Source organism: Halyomorpha halys, unplaced genomic scaffold (genome assembly GCF_000696795.3).
Source record: "Halyomorpha halys isolate HHAL.00 unplaced genomic scaffold, Hhal_1.1 Scaffold1165.1, whole genome shotgun sequence".
Classification (NCBI taxonomy): domain Eukaryota; kingdom Metazoa; phylum Arthropoda; class Insecta; order Hemiptera; family Pentatomidae; genus Halyomorpha; species Halyomorpha halys.
In genome coordinates, this window is record NW_027106615.1 from 227491 (window position 1) to 247975 (window position 20485).

The 20485-nt window shown below is 31.1% G+C and overlaps 2 protein-coding genes across 2 annotated transcripts in view; both read left to right on the forward strand.

The window, feature by feature from the left end:
• Window positions 1-8363, forward strand: part of LOC136795197 (dmX-like protein 2) — a 48675-nt gene extending 40312 nt beyond the window's left edge. Inside the window, exons 17-19 of the mRNA XM_067044996.1 lie at window positions 4052-4196; window positions 4804-5021; window positions 8172-8363. Of these exons, the coding sequence (XP_066901097.1) occupies window positions 4052-4196; window positions 4804-5021; window positions 8172-8363 (555 nt within the window). The remainder of the gene's footprint in view (window positions 1-4051; window positions 4197-4803; window positions 5022-8171) is intronic.
• A 10983-nt stretch (window positions 8364-19346) lies between these two features.
• Window positions 19347-20485, forward strand: LOC106688624 (NADH-cytochrome b5 reductase-like). Its single transcript, XM_014433186.2, has one exon. The coding sequence runs from the start codon at window positions 19462-19464 to the stop codon at window positions 20386-20388; it is 927 nt and encodes a 308-aa protein (XP_014288672.1). The 5' UTR covers window positions 19347-19461; the 3' UTR covers window positions 20389-20485.

The following is a 20485-nucleotide window of genomic DNA, read 5'->3' on the forward strand; positions in this document are numbered from 1 at the left end:
AAGTTACCTTCTCTCACTTTGACTACCACTGTGGGGGCTTTTACTGGGATTCATTGCTTTTTTTTTATTGGCTTTTCATACCGAGGCCTTTGAAGCCTATTGTGTGACACCATCTTAATGAGTTGTTTAGAGCTCAAGATTAGTAGATCCTACTAATATTAGTGGCGTTTAACTCAAATCTTTCCTGGGATACAATGTTATCCATATTAATTATAATTTATTGGAATCATTGGTATGAATGGAGTGGATTGTATATAATGGATTTAAAATAAATTAAGCATGGTTAAATAGGAAGATCAACCTCTATTCTTAAATGGTTTATAACATAACTGAATATATGTGATTAAGCCGAAGGGATGTACAATATGGGTTAGTTGTTAGTTAACTTAATTTTGGCTATTGATTTGAATGGGGTTACATAGAATAATAAAAGATATTACATTGTAGGAAGATAGTCCAAATGATGGTCAATTAAGGTTCAAAATAGTATAAGAAAACTATTTATTGTTAACCTATGTTTCCCCCCCCCCCACTTTGCAGGGTTTCGTCAAGGCTATCAGATTGAAACACAGTGGATGACTGAATGACAGTGTCTGCTGTGCTTAAATTTGAGAGTCCTGCAAAATGGAGCGAAACGTTGGTTAACAATAAATAGTTTTACTTTACTATTTTGATACCTTTATTGACTGCTCCCCGGACTATCTTCCTACAATCTACTTCTTACAGTCAACTATCTTCTTCCAGAAGATATTACAGTTTTACTTGGTGGCTGATTGAAATTCTGATGAAACTTGAAGACTGGTTTTTCTCTGTTTTCTCATCCTGGATCTGTCCCTTTGCCTGGGTGCTGTGTGAAACTACTCTCTCTTTTTTTTTTTTTTTTTTTTTTTTTTTTTTTTTTATTGGCTTAATGTACCTTGTTTAATTTGAGCAAAAATGGTGTTGCTCTATGAAAACTGTTCACCTGTTTAGACCCTTCAGTACAGAGACTCTACTGCTTCATGTGTTTGCCAATAGATGACAGCATCTTGAGGTCCCATTAAAAATGTGTGAGGGGGTCTTCCTCAAACAAGTGGATTGATTAAATTAGTTTTAGGTCTGTTATGCAGTCCATACTAAACAAAGAAAACCTCAAGCCTGCAAATCTGCCAATCGACAGATAATGTAATAAGCCATTTCATCCTTAGGGTGGCAGAATCTATACATTTGTGATCCTGTTAGCATGAGTTTGATCATGTATTGATTGAGTTTGCAGTGACCAGTATTATAATAATTTTAAAAATATTAAAAATAAAATAAAAAGAATTTATATTCTTTTTTTGATTTTTTTTTCAAATATTAAAGATACTTTAGGTTCAAATTGAGAACATTAATATCAAATGGATAATAAAATTTATTCAAATTTAATAATATAAAAGACTCTTAATTTTATTATATAAAAAGAGAGAGACTCTATATCTCAGGGCGTGTTGTTACTAGACAATCAGAACAGGCATTTACAATAATTTCAATTAATTAATGAGGAGAAGATGGTTGGGGGTGCGGTCAATGAAACACAAATAAGTATGACTAACTTATTTTAATGTGCCGACGTTTCGGCTAGAGTTTCTAGCCTTCTTCAGGGCTGCTCACTGAAAAGTTGAGCACCTAATGATTCAATTAATTATTCAATTAATTAAATTCAAATCTGTTTTACAAATATATTCTAATTTAGTTATAACAAAACTAACCAAGCTCTATATACTAACGATCTTCTTTCGTTGATTCCTGGTGTTTTCTTTTTTCTTATTGTTCTGGCGTCCAACATGGCTTCCTACTCTTGCTGGACAGAAATTCATGAAGCTTCATCCTCTCTCTCCACACAAAGACTGACTTGTTCCCTCCAAAAACAAAACCTGCCTTGAGGTTACATGTAAACATCGATTTTTGCACAACAGTTAGGGATTTTTGCAAATGATTTATTTTCTGAATATTATTCATTAGCACTATTTCTTGATTTCTAATTTTCCTTTAATTTTCTATATTTTCAATTATGAGGGGACGAGTTAAAATAGTTTTTATGATATTTGAATCTGCTCAACGTGGCCTTGATTCAACGTACCGCCATCTTGGTTTCGTTATGAATCACGAAGTTATTATAAACAATGAAACTTGGTTAGCTTGCTTTTTGGATAAACAAAACAAATTAACAATCTTAAAATGATACATAAAATAAAACATATTATAAACCCTTTATACATCAAAATATATTATTTACTCAAAAAGAGCATATTACAGTATAGATCCCTGTGATTTCCTTAGAAGGATCAATTTAAGCAAAATTTTGCTTCTTTTGTCACAGGGTTCATCCAGAAGCAGCTGAGAGTGTAGCTGTCTTTCGTTTTGCTAATGTCATTTAGCTTTGATGCCATAGCTGACTTTATTCTTTATTTTTTTCATAGCTAAGGCTTGTACCGCTCATGGGCCCCAAAGTTATAGGAGTGTTCTTGTAATTCCTGGCTAACCTCTCAGCTTCTTCTCTACCACTATGTTCCAGCACCCATTTAATGCTAACTTTATTAGGTGGATTTGTTCAGTTCTGCTTTGTATGAGTTATTCACATCACTCAATTTGTATGAGTTATCCATTCCTATCAATCTGTTGCTCCATTACCCTTCCCATCTTCACATTCTGCCTATTCCATTATTTCTTATTCACTTCTTACTTCCAAAAGAATTGAAATTAATGCCCCTCATTTGTAATCAAAATTTATTGTCATTATTTATACTTTTAATTAGTACTCTTTTTAAATTATATTCTTAATTTATTAATGTTATTGGGTCACTTCATATGAAATATCCATTCTTATTATTTCAGAAATTCAAAGTGGAATTAGTGGACTTTTTTGTTTACTACCTTTATCTTTACAGACTATAATGTGCCGTTATTAATTCTTTCTTTTTTGATGATATTTAATATGTATGATATTCCAATTGATTGCACTTTGATTAGTATGACATCAAATATGACCATGGAAACAAGCGATTTTCGTCTAATTTTTTATGAGTTTAAACTTGGACACTTGACAGTCCAAGCTGCAAGAAACATTACCACGGCATTCGGGAAAGGGTGTTGTAACTAACAGACCATTTGCCAGTGGTTTGAAAAACATTTGGTTGGTGAAACAGATTTTGATAATTTATTTACCAACCCAGAAGAAGACTCCCACCAGCAATTGACAATGATGGACTTACGCTTACTTTGGTTGAAAACCCGTACCATACAGTTAAAGGCATTGTAGCACAACTGAATACAAGGGTATCAACAGTTTTTCGAAATTTAAAGACCATTGGTAAAGTTAAAAAATTAGATCTATAGGTAACATTAATTTGATGAGCGGCAGCAGCTGAAGCATTATGAGACAGGCGTTTCACTGCTTACTAGGCAAAAAAAACGAAACTTTTCTCGAAAACATAATGACGTGTGATGAAAAGTGGATTGTATATGACGATAGACGTCGGTCAGGTCAGTGGTTTAATATCGATGAAAGACCAGGACCCTGTTTCATAATGAAAGGTAATAGTATTGATTCATAATACAAGTATAGAAACAACTTGGTAATTACACTAATACTATTAGTAACTTTACAGGAGTTAAAAAGTACTAAAGTACAAGTTTCTATTGTAAAAGTCAGTATAATTGTATTAAGTTAAATCGACAATACTAATGGTATTAGTTTGTACTTTATCATGAAACTGGGCCCAGAACACATGCCAAAACCAAATTTTAACCAAAAAAATTATTGGTTTCTGAGTGGTAGTCAATGGCAGGAATAATTCATTTCTCCTTTTTATCCAAAGGTGGAACCACCCCATCCTTATTGTACTACAGTGATATTGACATAATGCATCAAGAACTTGTCAATAAACAAACTGCATTGGTTAATCGGAAGGGACCTTTTAGTTACGTTCTTATAAAATAAATGTAGTAATCACTCATAATATTGTTTGTGTAAATTAAGTTATAGTATATAAGGATGATTTTGCTTACTTTGAAAAACATTTTTTTGCAGACCTGTCAATGCCATAACAAAGTCACAAGTGACTTTGTTTTTCTTGGATCATGTAGTATGGTCGCTACCGCAGGCCATAGTTCTGAAAGCAAAAATGTTGCTCTTTGGGATACTTTACTTCCGCAGAAAAAATCTCTTATTGTTGGTAAGTCATGTATCATTTTTTACTTCCATTTACCTATATATCTATAATACATAATAAGAAAAAGCATCAGGGTCATGAAAAATTTTGAAAATTCTGAATCAAAATAACCAAGCCTCGCAAAATGGTTTGTGTAAATGTTTATACACGAAGAGTCTTGCTCAGACATGAACTTTTTTATGAAACTGAAATTATGTTTTAAGTTTAAACCATGGATTGATTCAGCAACTTTTTTGCTAAAATCGATTTACTGGAACTCTTTAAAAGACTGATTTTACACTTCTTTACCACGGCTCTCACAATATTGATTAAATTCCTCATATTAATATTGAATTAAGTGGTATCTACATCTTACCAACCGGGAGTGCCATCGATTTCACAAAACTGCTCTGATGGTTTTGATTTAACTCGGTAAACCAGTGTACAATTGGATTGTCTTTCCTATCAGCTAGATCTTATCCTCATTGAAATAGTTTGACAGGTCTTAAATACTGAATTTTAAAAAATCTTCCTCTATTTCTCTTAATTTCATTTATTTGAAATAATTAACCATAAATTTCTCATCTATGCAGTGATATAGCTAATATATTCTCTTTGTCTATCCCTCTAGCTTTCACGTGCCATGATCAGGGTGCATCATCACTTGTTTTTGCGCCTCAGCATCAACTGTTGATATCTGCAGGTAAGAAAGGAGATGTATGTATCATCGATGTGCGAAGCCGAGCGATGAGGCAGAGATTTGCAGCTCATGATTCTGCAGTTAAGTGCCTTGCTGTGGATCCTGCTGAAGAATTTTTTGCAACCGGAGCTTCAGATGGAGACATAAAGGCAATGACCTTTTTAGATATTTTAATTTTTTTTTTCTTTTAGTTACCTACAATATCTGTTCATAAAGTTTCAAGACTGGTCTCAGAACCCAAAATGTATAGATATTTTTGTTCAGCAAAATTAGTTCAGCAAAAATTTCAATATATGACCCTCATACATCCACTCTCTGCTACCAGCATTTTTCCATTGTTCATTGCTTCTCGTCGAAGCTGCCTGGACTGCTGGAATCATGTTGAATCACTTTCCTTTCAAGAAAACAAAAAGAAGTCCTGAGAGCTAGATCGGGACTATTGGCCTGTGGCAATGTTGTCAGTTGTGGCCAGTAATGTCTGAATGGGTGCATTGTTATGTTGTAGAAACCAATTGTCTTTGATCTCCTGAGTCCTGACTCGATTCTTCAAACGGTGGATCTCTCCTTTGGCTTTGAATTGTTGAACATTTGTTCAACATGGCAAAACATCTGCTGCCATCCTGCAACCCTCGTCTAGCTCCCAGCGACATCATTTTATTTCACTGAACTAAGAAAGACCTAGTGGGGAAGCGATTCAACATGGTTACAGCAGCAGCTTTGACGGGTCCCTTAAAAGCCTTCTACTCGAAGAGTTCCAAGAAGCCTAAGAACAATGAAAGAAATGGTGTCAGTGGTATATTGATGGTTATATAATTAGTAAAATTTTTGATCCCAGTTCAGTCTTGAAACTTTGTGAACACACCATGTATTTATGGAATATATAGTAAAAAATACTCTGATCGTGAACAAATTTTATAATCAGAATTTTCATTAGAAATACATGTTTTAAGATCTCCTGAGTCCTCCTTAAAACACTGGTTCATTGCTCAGTGACTGTCCTATGTACCCAATGTCCAGTTCCAATCCACTTTCAATTACTCAGCTGAAATTGCTGACTGTGCCGAAAGATTGGGCGTTGATCAGGAACATCGGGGCATGAGAGCTTTGCAGCAGTCGCTAAGTTATAATGCATTTGAGGAATGGTTCAATTACAGGCAGCAGGGCAATGGAGCATGTCATTTCTAAGAAATCCCAAAAGCAAATAAATTTATTTATGACAATCCTTACGGATTCTGAATGGTCCAATGTTCTGAAATTAAACATCAATTATGCACCCTGCGTAGAGTCCCTGGTGTCAGTGGACAGGATAGAGAAGTTGATTCCCTCTGTCATAAATGCAACAGAGAGCCTGAAACACCCACATAATAGTACTCATAATATGCCTATACTCATAGCTCCCCGCTCATAACATGTTGACACTGCAGGGTTAAGTATAATGAAATTCCTGCTTAAAGAAAGGGATTTTGCCTTTGACAAGGTACAAGGTATACTGTATAGTTACGGATAGATCCATGCAATATGCTGATATTGTCGCTTTCCCTCAGATAGGGAAGTTAGCAATCATTCTGGATCCTACTGGGATATATGAAAATACATTAACCAGGGAAATGGAGTGGATAGAGAAAATAAATAAATATATCATAAATGTATATTATTTCATTATTTTTTTAGATTTTAATGAAATATAGTCGTGCATGACCCTGTAGGATTTTTTATGTATATATATTTTTTCTATATTTGAAATTTTTATTATTTATTATACTGAGGGAAACTAGATGAGATATATTGATGAGCAATGGAAGGGAAAAAATTAATAATATAAAATATAAAAAATTAAAATATAGAAAAAGATTAAAAACTAAAACAATAACCACTAAACCATGGACCACATCAAACTGTTCCAATCGCAGGGAGGAGGTAGCTATTGCCAGATTGAGAATAGGTCATACGAGTTTAACTCATAGATATCTAATCAGTAAGCAGCCACCGCCAAAATGTCAATACTGCAATAGTGTACTTACGATCAGTCACATATTTGAGGAATGTCATTTTTATTCTGCGAACTTGAGTAGATTGGGAGTAGGATCGAGTGTATCGTATGCTCTGAATGATGACCAGAAGAACGTGGAAATGGTCTTAGTTTTCTTAAAAAGGAATGGCCTTTTGAATAAGATTTAAACCAGAAAATCTGTTATCCGTAATAAAAACTACCAACAGAAGTAATTATTTAAATTTTTTTTCGAAATTATTTAAAGTGAAATAGAATTATAGAAATAGAAATTATAGAAATAGAATACAAAGCGCGAAACATGGGCGTTGATGACCTCAGGGTTTTACACCCTAAAGCCCCAGACAACAACAACAACTAAAACAATAAGAACGAAAAAAAAAATCCAAGTGTTACTATTATGTATTATAATATTTACTGACTATGCAGCCTACATATTATAGTGCATTAGTTAGTAATTGTCTAATTAGTCTTAGTATGCTATCTGTATAGCAATCCTTTGCAGTTGGGTGCCACTGCATTGTGAATAAAGTGTTTCTCTCTCTAAATAAAGGGGAAAAAAATGGAAAATAAGAACATCCAATTCGAAAAGGAAAAGTCAAGACCACTCGAGCTTTCCTGATCGCATTACAGCTTTATTTTGTTTCTATCTTTTTTGTTAAACTGTTATATTCTTGACAGGAGGGGTGACAGTAGCAGCATGTTAACATGCCTGTTTGCCAACCCAAAGGTTGCGAGTTTGAGTCCCCTGGCCTTATCCGGGTTTTTTTTTTTTTTTCAAGCATATAATTATATAATACTTACAGCCTCTCCCTGGGCATTTGTGAGGCCCATTAGCTAATGGGTGGCACTCACAAAAATAGGCGTGGGAGTGACGAACCCATCCTATGAAAACCACGTCATGTATTTCCTAAGTACATCGCGTGAGGCCTTAGACCTCCACGGTCTGTCGCCCCAATGTTAATAATAATAATTCTCGGCTGGAACAAAATCTATATTTGCTATTTCCACCTCAGGAAACTCTAAAATACAAATTTTTATAGTTAGAGAAAAATAAAATTTTTTGTTCAAAATAACTGCCTTCCCTGGTCATTAGATTTTTTATTTTTTTGAAAATCACAAAAATAGTGATAACTTCAGCATGAGCACACTAGTCCTCACAAATTTTTTTTGGGCATTTGTAGGAGGTAGGAGTGAAAATTTTGTGATGCCTGCACCGCACTAGATTTTTATTGCTAATTTCATTACTTATATTACTGAGACTGTTTTTAAATTTTCTCTATTTTCATAGGTTTGGAGCCTAACTCTTCATCAGGTTCTGTACAACTTCCCCGGAGAACATGCCAAGTCCAGCTTCTTCAAACCTATCGGTCAAGGAGTTACACAGTTATATCTAGATGGGGCTGCGAGATTATTTTCCTGCGGTGCTGACGGAAGTATGAAATTCCGTCAGTTACCGGAAGAAAGAGATTATCATTCTTAAGCTTGTCGTGTTTGACTAGTCATCCATTGCATGGAGGTATAGTTTCTTCCTTTAATATTTGTTCTGATAAAATTAAGAATAAAGAAAGAAAAAAATATTTAACCAAAGAAATGCTTATAAGAAAATTAGAAGATTTATAAAAAATAATAATAATGAAATTAAATAAAACCTTTACAGGTGAACAGTGATAACATCCAAATATTTAAAATATTTTCATATATTGGAATTTCAACTGTCTTCAAAAAGCAATGGAAAGTACAATAAATTAATCTATTTGTAAATATTATTTATTGTAAATAAAGATTAAAATGAAATGCGATCATAGAATAATTTGAAAATGGTCTATTTTATGGAACAGAAGCGAATTTCCTTATCTAGTTACCTTATACCATTTAGATAATTTTTGTTTATATCTTTGAAAAATGATATTATATAATTGTTATCTCTATTCACTTGTATCCTAAATAGTAATGTGAGTCGATGTTAGTAAAGCTTATTAATAATACCTCTTTAAGTTGTGTCTTAAATTATTTGAAATTTTTTTTCAATGGATCCTCTCGCCTAGTCTTAAAAAGAAAAAAAAATACGAATAAATATAATGTTATCCATTAAGACATTGAATATTAAAAAGTTGGAATACCTTCGTCGAAGAATTATTGTTGATTATTGTCATAATGCTTCAAAAAGGGTCCGTAAATGTATATTTGAATTGTTAAAACTATTTGTGTATACAATGTATGTACATATATATATCCTAGTTTGTATGTGTCTGTCCGTGTATATGCATAGACATATTTAAGCGTTTGTTCATAATATTTCAACCAAAATCTTATGTATTATGTAATGTAAAGTTTTTTTTTTTTTTTTCGAGTATAATTTATTTATTACTAGCAATATTAAATGTTTGAGTTTATTAGACGTGCGTACGCCTGCGTGGAACGGTTAGCTGTTTGTTATTAGATATGAACTTATTATAATAAATACTTATCGCAAATAAGTAATTAATTTAATAGAAAAAAAAAATGTTGATATTGAATATATCAAAAGATTGTTATGATAAAATATGCTGTGCCTCTATTTCCTAAATATAATTATGGGATATATGGTATAATTATAGTTATAAATATATACATATATATATTTACTGTTTAAGAATAATATTTAATCGTCAAGATATTTAAATTCTATCTCTTTCTCACTAATCTTCCAATTGTATCAACAATTTAATCCCTTTCTGTATTCAAAGTATGAGATATTGAAAAGAAAAAAAAAGTTGTTCGCTTTTAAATGTATCTTATGACAATACTGTTTATGCTACCGATATTTTTAAGAATGTATCTATTTTATGGTGAAGTAAATAGTTAACACTTAAACATGATTCTATAGTTTAAGCACTTTGAAGCTTTCTTATATTTTTTTTTGTCTTTTACCGCACTTGTTATATCTACGCACTTGATCCCAATTTTATTTTTACCTCAGGAAAGGTATATTATATTAGCAAGTAAACCCTCCGTTGTCTGGCTTAGACAAGATCAAGATGTGGAAAAATATCAGAAACCATCAATTGAGCAGGGTAAAATATAGTAATATGGAATAATCAATATACAATTAAAAGGTAAGCAAAGGAAATAAGAAACTTGGAAGATCGTTGACTCATCGTCTGGAATCTAATAAAAGGAAGATGGTCCGGATGCGGTCAAAATTACTCAGATAGAAAATAACACTATTTATAATGAGCCTACATTTTGTGCCACATTGCAGGGCTTACGGGATAAAGGAAAACCCTGATGAAAACATTCAACATGGGGTGGGAGGAGGTAATGTTAGCTCATAATAAATAGTTTGTTTTCTATTTGAGCTATTTTGACCGCACACTAAAGACCATCTTTCTTTTAGAAATAAGAAACACTGTATTGTCGACAATTTATTCATTTTTTTAAAAAATTTAAAACATAAATAATTTTCTATTGTTTCACCTATATAACATTGTGCTGTTGACCATTACCAATGCAACCACTTATTTAGCTCACATGACAGAAAATATAAAAAAATAACATCATTAATATAAAATTATGGTACAATTTAGTTTTAAAGTAGAGTACACTGTTTATGGTACTTTCCTAAACTAGCCATATCGTTAACAGACAACTACTTTATCATTATTATGATCGGTTGCTGTTGGATAGCGAACAATTAATTTCTATTATTATATGGAATATTGCACAGCCATTGTTCTGGAAATAGTACTTCCTTATAAATTATAAACGAAGGACAATATTTATCAAAACTGTTCATAATGTAATAGAAAATAATGAAAAAATACCATTTTAGTACATTTAATAAAATTTTGAAATTGTTGAATATTATATCAATTATGAGGAGATGTTAAGGGGTGTTATCAGTGTAGTATTAATGAGCACAAGTAAGTAAAACTAATTATTTTATTTGTGCCTGTTATTATTATTATTATATTTTAAGCTTTTAGAGGCAAAAATAAAATGTTTCACTAATTTGTGTTCTAGGATCAAGAGTGTGGTCAGTAAAGTACTAGTGTACTCAAATAAATGAAACTTAATTTTTTTTATTGTTTAATTACTATTTGAGTTCTTTGACTGCACCTGAACAATCTTCCTTTTATATTTTTTAAATTTTATTTGTGCCCATTAGGATTCTATAGTGGAAGCGCATTGTGAAACTAATTTTTATTATATTTGTTTCATTATGTGACCTATATATGTTTAAAATACAATACAATTCAGTGTTGGTTTCAAAAAGAGTTCATCAATAATTTCATACAATTTGTTAGTTTGATTTATGGCAATAATTAGAGAAAACAATTAATAAAAAATTATTTTTAAATTATGTTATACTTAATATCTTAAAATCATCATAATAATTATAATGATTTGACTTATTAATTACAATATAATTTTAAAATACTCTTTTATTTATTAATTTTTTTTGCTATTTATTTCTATAAAAGAAAGTAACAGATTGTATAAAATTGTACAAATTTTGAAACCAACCGTGAATTGTATTGTATTGATGATGAGGGGAAACGCTATTCCCAGAAGTCCAAAAATTGAATGAATGTGTGTTGAAAAAATTGTATTTATGTTCTTAAGTTTTTCTGACCCTTCGGCCTTATAAATTTTAAATTATTTTTGTCCGTTATGATTCTATAGTTTAGGCATTTTAAGCTTTCTTCTATATTTTTTTTAAACAATAAAAATTGGGCACAAATAAAATAAAATTAATTTTACTTATTTGTGTTCATGAATCCTCCACAATCCTCTCCTCATATTGTTTGTAAAACCAATTCTAATAATTGGAAAAGTCCATTTTTTTCTCAAGATATTTTTTATATGAAAATATCTTTAAATAAATTCTGCCTAGTTGGATTTTGAACTATTTTAGTCACTTTTCTATAAAAATGGGTTGTTCTACCTAACGCTATCAGAGGTGAACCTTGAAGGCTTTATGAGGAGGTGCAGGCGGAGGAACAGTAATAGAAAAAGTTTTTAAAATATGTACTAAGTCTATGATGAAACAAGAAGTAAGGAACCATGAATTGAAAAGACATGAACACACAAGTTCGTAAACATAACAGCTGAACTCGGATTCCAAGAGCATGGCTAGAATAGGAAAGGACCTGATTTCTTTTCTGTAAAATTTAAAAATATTTAATATTTTTCTTCCGTTGATGGTTAGAGGTAACATTGTCTGGTAAGAGAGACTTGTCTATTATTAGGAATTGAAAAATTAGAATCAAAACCCTTCAGCATAATTTTTCACATCACATATCTTGCGAAAACATTCCATAATGTAGAATAAGATTTTTTTTCTTTTTCATTTTTTGTAAATATTAAAAAAAAAAGAAGAGAAATGTTCCATTTTAGACTCAGGAGTTATCATTTATAAGTCTGTTCTCTTTCAGGATCGATCCTAATTCAAAAATTATAATTGTGATATTTATTTATTTTTTATTTTATTTTTTTTTTTAGTCAGAGTAAGATAAATAAAATAAAGTATATTGTCTATTTTAACTTTACTAACTATGACTAAAATGAAACGGTTTTATTGGAAGATCGCTGATTGAAAACGGTAAAAGAAAAACTCAAATATTCATTAAACTATTAAAAAATTATTTATAAAGAGTTTAATCACTATTTGAGTTTTTCTTTGACCGCATCCGAAACAGTTTTATCTTAGTTAAAAGTTTAATTTTATCCTTTAATTTATAGTTTATCTTTCAAATGTTCATTAATTAAAGGATATAAAGTTGAAACGGTTGTTGGTTCGAATATCGTTGCTTAGCTGATCTAAATGTTCTGAACCTACTTATAAATTATATAGTATTATTTTATATGTATTTTATGGAGGTTGTTTCTAAAATTAGTTATTAAGAAAGATACGAGAGGTTGCTTAAATAGTAATTCGTTTAATCAAATAGGCATTTTAACCCGAATTTATTTAGTTATCATCAAATATTTATTATTAATCATTGTTTTACTAGACTAGGAAGATATTTTAATTTATGTTTTATATTATGAATGAATTTGTCGGTTATTTTTACCGACTAAGTGATGAAATTGAAGCATAATATAGAATTCTTATATTTCTTAGTATATCTGATATTATTCTTTGTCTTGTTTTTGAAATGTTAATATTTTCTCTTAGTATAATGCCATTTTTTCCCTAACAACGTTTTAAAATAAGCTGATTTTATTACAACATTCAATTGTTTGATTTAACTCTGAACGTTGTTTGTATGATATAAGTTGACTTGTTAAGTGGAGGCGGAGCGAGGAAACCAAAAATTTAATAATAAAAAAATAAAAAATCCTATGCTGTTGAAATTGCACCTTACCCATACCTAACCTTAATTAAAGACAATCATTGTAATTTAAATTAACTCTGCCTTAATTTTCTTATTTATTATAGATTATTTGCACTAGTTAAATGAGAAAATAAAAGAATTTTTTTTAATATAACTAAACAGAAATTTAATTTAAATTAATAAAAGAAAAATGAAAATACAATAATCATATAGAAATAAATTTACCGTCCTAAATAAAAATAAGATTATTAGTTAACTGTAGATGATATAAATATATAGTAGAGTAGTTATAAAAAAGTTTACAACACTAACAAGTTTATCCCAACATTGTAGTATGGCTGTATTAAAAGGAAATACGCCTAAAAATGATTGATTATGTTGTTGCTGTTACTTAAATTGTTTATTAAATTGGGAATACTGTTTTTCCGACAAAACTGAAAAAGTGTTGTCCGTTTCATTCTCTTGTATCCTACTGTACTTAATCGCCAATATGTTAGAATATTTTTTATTAGAACCTACCATAAATCAAAAATATATTAGTTATTCTGGCTTCCCAATATTTTAAGTAAGACATGAATCTGTTGTTTTTTTTTGTTATTCAGTAATCCACATAAAAAAGTTTCGGCATTTTATGGAGAGTATAGGGGTCATTTATAATGAAATATTTTTAAAGGCGGTATTTTAGTTATCTACGTATAGATAAAAGGAAATTATTGCATCTTATATTTTGCCTGTTACACTCAGATAATAGATTGTTGAGTTTCTTGTTTGTAAATGCAATATAAGATTTTTTTTTAACAATCTCTGTGAAGTTTGCTCCCAGGGACAATGGAAAGAATAATAAAAAGTATGCACAAAACCTTTTTTTCTTATAATCATGGTTTCTAATTTTCATTATTAATTAATTTTTATGAAGTTGTAGGTTTATTATTTACTCATAAGTTACGATATGTTCATAATTTATTTTTTAGTTTAATGTAGGAAATGAATTATTCTTTTAAAAAATAAGGTTAGTGTTAGTGTATATTTTATTAACCAAAATTACCTCTCGTATCATTCTATGTATCATTTCATTAAAAATAAAATAAAAAAAAATTTTAAAATAATTATTTGATTTAAAAATATTAAGCATAAAGTGTAGTTATTGCCTGCAGAAATTTCCTGAATGTTAGCCCTCAAGAAGTTATTTGTTCAGTCATATTAACATAATAACAATAATATTAATTATTATTTATTTAATTGAATTCTCCTTAAAGTTTATTTTTTTGAAATGTTTGTTTGTAAATATTAGATTTCAATGTAGCAGTTTATATATGTGTAAACAATAAATGAAAATTTTGATGCGTTCTGTGTTTTATATTCCTTGAAAAATAATATTATTCAATTATGCGAACATTTTTCTGTATTTGATCTCGATTCTTATGAAAGTGGCCGTATTTATTACTCTCTTGGAGGATTGAAATTTATTTTGTGGCCAACCATTAGAATTAATCACCTTCTCACTTTGACCATCAATGGCTTACAATGCTTCAAATGGAGGAAGTAGGGAGGGACAGACATGGAACTTAACATCCTTCGGTGGAACATCTTTCCTTCAGCTTCTCGCTTACAATGCTTGAAATGGAGGAAGAGGGGAGGGACAGACATGGAACCTAACATCCTTTGGTGGAACATCTTTCCTTCAGCTTCTTCAATAGCTCCCTGAGTCTCTTTTCACCAAAAGTCCAATAGAGGATGTTGGTAACCTACCATTTCTGCTCTTTTGTTAGTACACTTGAGCATTAAATATAATACAATAGTAACAATATTATTGGTGTTTCTGACTTCAATTTAATAAATTTAAAGAGTTGAATTATATAATAATAATTATAAAACTGTAAAATAAAAAAAATGAGATGTAATTTTTTTTTTTTATGGAACAGCCTTAGAGACCACGCGAATATCACAACTTTTGGTTTCTCTCTTGTTTTTGTTTTTCCTTTCCTTTCATTTTTCCCTCATTATCTCTGCTTGCCCTTGTTTTCTTTCTTCTGTTCACGTGACCCCCTTTTTCGAATTTCTCTTTTCCACTAGGACCTTGATTTCATTTTCCTATATCTTTCTCCGTCCAGACAGTCCTGGTCCATTATTCCTAGTCTTTCCATTTCTTCCTTCATCTATTTGATATATCCTCCTGAGCTTTTATATCATTGGATTTTTTGGAATATTTCCTTTTTTAGTCTTTCCAGGGCCAGTCTTACCTTCTTATCCTTATTTCTGTTTCTAGGTCATTTGGGTCTTAGCCTGTATCCTTCTTGTCTTATATTGGGGCCATAGATTCATCGTTCTATTGTCAGTAATTCTTCCAGACTAGGGGGGCATGTGGTTTCCATCCTGTATAGTATTACTGGTGTAACGACTGTGTTGTAGTGTCGTATTTTCACTTTTGTGGACAGGTTTTCCTTGTTGTATACGTTACTTAGTTTCTCTAGTTTCATTATTCTTTTCTTCATACTTTCTTTTTCTGAACTGTTGTTGCTTAGTCTAACCCAGGTACTTAAATTTGTTTGTTACTTTTATTGGTCCCTATTTGGTTTCTACTCTTTTCTTGAAGTTTTGTTTATTTTTAATAAACTTTTTTTAATGTAATGTTTATTTTTATTAAAAAAATTAAATTATCTTGAGGTTGTTATGGTTGTTTATTGGGTTGCTATGGAAACATGACAAAATTAAAATCTGACTACAAATTTTTAATGACTTAAGAACAAAATTAAATGTTTAAAATTATTATCAGAGAATGTTCAGGATATTTTACTATAGGAGAAAGCATTCGTTATTTATATGAGAAATGTAATTGCTTATACTTACGTATAAGATATGAATTCAAGAACTATTTTCATTGATGTTGATAATTTTGTTCAATATCTTATTATGTTGTGGGAGTGAGTAGCTCTTTGGTAAGGCACTGTGCTACTAACTCCAACGACCCAGGTTCGAATCTGGCTGTGGCAGATAATTATTTCCTATTTCACTGTAGCTGTGAGTCAGCCCTGGGATTCACCCACCCTCATAAAGTAGTTGATACTCTTAATTGGGTAAAAATCAGATGGTCGAACCTGATTATGGCCATTTAAATTTAATTAAATTACTTCCTTGCACAACCGTTGGTCTAGTAACAGTTCTTCCTTATAAAGTAGTGGACCCCTGACCCTTTAAGGATTGTTGGGGTACCAATTTAATTTAATCTTATAATACCTCCCGGATTTAAGATCCATCCCTCTCGGAAAGAGGGGGAGATCCATCAAAATAAATAATACTCTAAACAAATTCAATTACCCTATTGCAAATACTTTCTATAAGTAGATACTGCCAAGAATAATTGAAACTTTTTTAACTGTCTTTGAAAAATGTTTTACCATTTTAAATGTTAAAATTTCAGGATTGTGAGCAGCATTATTTAAAGTCATGTTAAGTGCATAAGAGCTCCTGGGGGATTTTCTGAGCCACTTGTTTTATAAACTTTTCTTCCACAATTTCATGTTATTGTTAACTTATAAGTTTTGATTACAGTAATTTATTACAACATGCCTAAATTGAGTGAAAAGTGGAAGTTATGTGAAAGTTTGGCTACTTAGTGTCTTGTTGATCTTCTAGGAGCTCTTATGGATTTAACATGACTTTAAATAGGACTGCTCACAATCCTATACTTATAACAATTAACATGGTAAAACATTTTACATTTAACACAATATCATGAATACCCCTGTTATATCGTTTTAATATGCTAAAAGAAGGAAATATTTCTACATTTAACATGTTAAACTAAAGATCGTGAATACTCCTAATGTCAGTGCTGTCGATTCTGCAGACCAATAAACACCGTTTTGACCAATGACTGCCATTTTACCCGCTCTTAAAGAATCGTATATCGGCCCCTAAAATAAAGTCGCCCAATGCCTTAAAGTATTGCACTCTTTCTCGACGTTCTTACCTGTTCTGAAATTCAAGTAATCTGTCCCATCCCCTAAAAATTAATTCACCCCGGGCCCCAAAAACAAATCCGTCCAAGGCCCTAAAATTATATTCATCTCAGGTCTGGATAATAAATCTATCCTGAATATGTCTCTTGTCCCAAAAGGTGCCTATGTTCTGAAATTCAAAATCTTAAAGTTTGGCTACTGATTGTATTTTTTAAAAAGTCCAAAACACAAGACAAAAGAAAAAAAAAATACAAACTACGAGTAAGTAACCTAACACGACAACAAATAAAACAAGCTCAGCTGGTCTGTGTCGTGACGTCATTCTCCAGTTAACAGATTCTCACCCATGTTACATGTTATATCGTGTTAACATGGCAAAAGAAGGAAATATTTCTCCATTTAACATAAGTTTTTCTATTTAACACGCTTTAACATGTTAAACTAAAGATCATGAATACCCCTATAATCTAAATCCATTTTAGCCGAAATCCTCGATTCCTGACCATTACCTGCTAGGGTGAAAATGAGCACTGGCCATTTTACTTGATCTCTTGTTTCTTCGGCGATGAGTACATGGGATTTTGATGAAGACGAAAATGAAAGATAACAGACTATACCATCCGCTTTAGTTTACATTATCGAGGTACTGTTAAGACAGCGAGTTGGAAGGATCTTAATAAAGGCTTTTCTTTCGTTCTAATGTTTGTTATTGGAGGAATGATTTTACGAACAAAGTAAACCTGTAAGGATTGTTCATGAAATGAGTTTGCCCGTCAATTTGACAGGTTTCGTAGAGAAAGCTATACTACATATAAATTAAAACAATTAGGAAGCTCACGTTGTGTGTTTAAATTCTTGGGATAAATGATTAATTTACGAAGCAGAATGGTTAAAATTAATGCTATGGTTTTCTGGGTATTTCATTTCGAAGTTCGAAACCCGTCAAATTGACGGGTCCCCTAAACCTAGGGTTAAATTAACTTCTTAATAATATATAACTATATTATATTAATATAACTATTAATTCAGAACAAATTATTTTATTAATACACACATGTGTGTACAGCCTATAATCAATGGTGATATCCTAAGTATTTAACAAAAGGCTTGCTAACAGAAATTTTTCCCTAAAGTGGGAATTCTCCTCAGGAGTCAGTGAGTTACAAAATACATAGTGGATGAGTTTTGGAAATGCAGATTGTGCTTTTATTTCGTTCTGTCTTCTCTGGATTTCACCTCCTTCCTATACCTTCTGGACTTACAGTGAAAATCTATAGGATTTGCCGCCCCCTTCACCTCTAATAATATGTACCAGGACCTATTTATTGTAGAGCCACCTTAACAACCCCATTACTCGCAAAACTCCATTATAAAGGTGTCCTCGAATACGAATGTAACGACACAAAAACTCACATTTAATAACAAAATGCCGCCCATAAAGCTCTAATATGAAGATTAGTTAGTATTGCAGATGGTCAATAGTGACTCCATCTCTGAAAAAAGCATGATAAGGAAGGATGTACAAGACTAACATGTTTTAATTAATAAACAAAATATTTATTTTATAAATATCATAGAATATAGAATAAAATATACGTAATAAAGGTTTTTCACATAAAAGTATGAAGTATGGAAATTGTATGAATTAATCTGGATTATCTCTCTAGGAAGTCTGGTGAGTCAATTTTTTATAATTTTTTGATCACTTCTGAAGTGATGTTCTATCATGTTAAAGTTAGTTTTTATAGTGCATGAATATGGGACAGTGGTCCCGAAACGTTGTACAATGTTAATGAATAAATAAATAATAATTTATTGAAAATGATGGAAGTAATAAACCTCAAAAAATTAAAAAAAAATGTATGAATTAAATTTCAAAGTTGCGAATTGTAAAATAGCGATATTTATTTACTTTAAAATCAGTTCGTTCATGAATGAAGTTTCAAAGGTAAATATTTACGTTGAAAGGAATATGGTCCGGGTGCGGTCAAGAAAAACTCAAATAGTAGAAATATACTAATTTAATGAGCCAACGTTTCGCACCACGTTGCAGGGCTCCTTCAGGGCTATTTTGACGGCAGTCAAAACTAAATATTTACGTTTTGGAGAACATTAAAGTTTCAGCCTCTTTGGATTCATGATTGTCTTTGGAATAAATTTAGAAACTGACATTGAAGGTTTTTTTTTTTGAAATACTATTTTTATTCTTTGAGTTTCTGTTTCCTTTTGAATATTGAAATTGAATCGACCAATTTATAACAATTTGATGTTTGTATTCAATTGATGAATAACTAGTTAGATGGGTAGTGAGAGGCCTGAAGAACCCAGTGAAGAGGATTGTTGCCATAGTGGTTGTACAAACTGTGTATTTGACATTTATTCTACAGCCCTTAAAAAATGGGAATCAGGTCAGCGCTCAGATGAGCAGTTCAGATTTGACCTTCTATCCCCAACCCGTTTTAAGCCATTTACTCTAGTCGAAGTTAAGAATCTGACATCAGATACTAAACTTTACCTTTTCAAACCTCAAGCTGGCATGAATGAAACCATTAATGGTCTTCTTCCTTATAGCGCAGGGCAGCACTTATCGCTACGCATCAACAAAGGAGGCACTAGTGATAGTTCTTTAGAAAACCCTGGATACCCTTATATTATGAGAGATTACTCCATAACTTCATTGAGTCATTTGCAGAATGATTGTACTTTTGAAGTTTTGATTAAGTTGTACAAAGACAGTTTTTCTTCAAATTTCATTCAGAATCTCCAAATTGGAGACGTGACATATTGGAGAGGACCCTATGGGGATTTTAGGCACACTCCTGCGAGATATTCTAATCTAATAATGTTGTGTATTGGTACTGGTATTGCACCTTTCTATCCCATAATCAAAAGTATATTGTCGGACGAAAATGATGAGACTATAATTCATTTATTATACGGTTGTAGGAACAGTTCAGAGATTATTCTTAGATATGAATTAAAGGAACTGAGTTCTTATTGGAATTTCAAGTGTAGTTATTTTCTAAGCGAAGAACCTGATCTTAATCGAAAATTGTATAATGAAGAGTTTATTTTGAGCAGGATATGCAGTTCTTTTATAACAGACCTTATCAAAAATAAAGAAAACTCTTTTTTTTTAATCTGTGGTAGTAAAAGTTTTGAAACTGATATTTCAGAAATTTTAAATAAATTAAGTATAACTGGAGATAAAATGTATGTGTTCTGATATTTTTGTATTATACTGGTTAATCAATTTTAATAGAAGTAATCTGGTGAATTTTAAAAACTGCTAAGTTTAATATATATTTTAATTATTTTTTTCG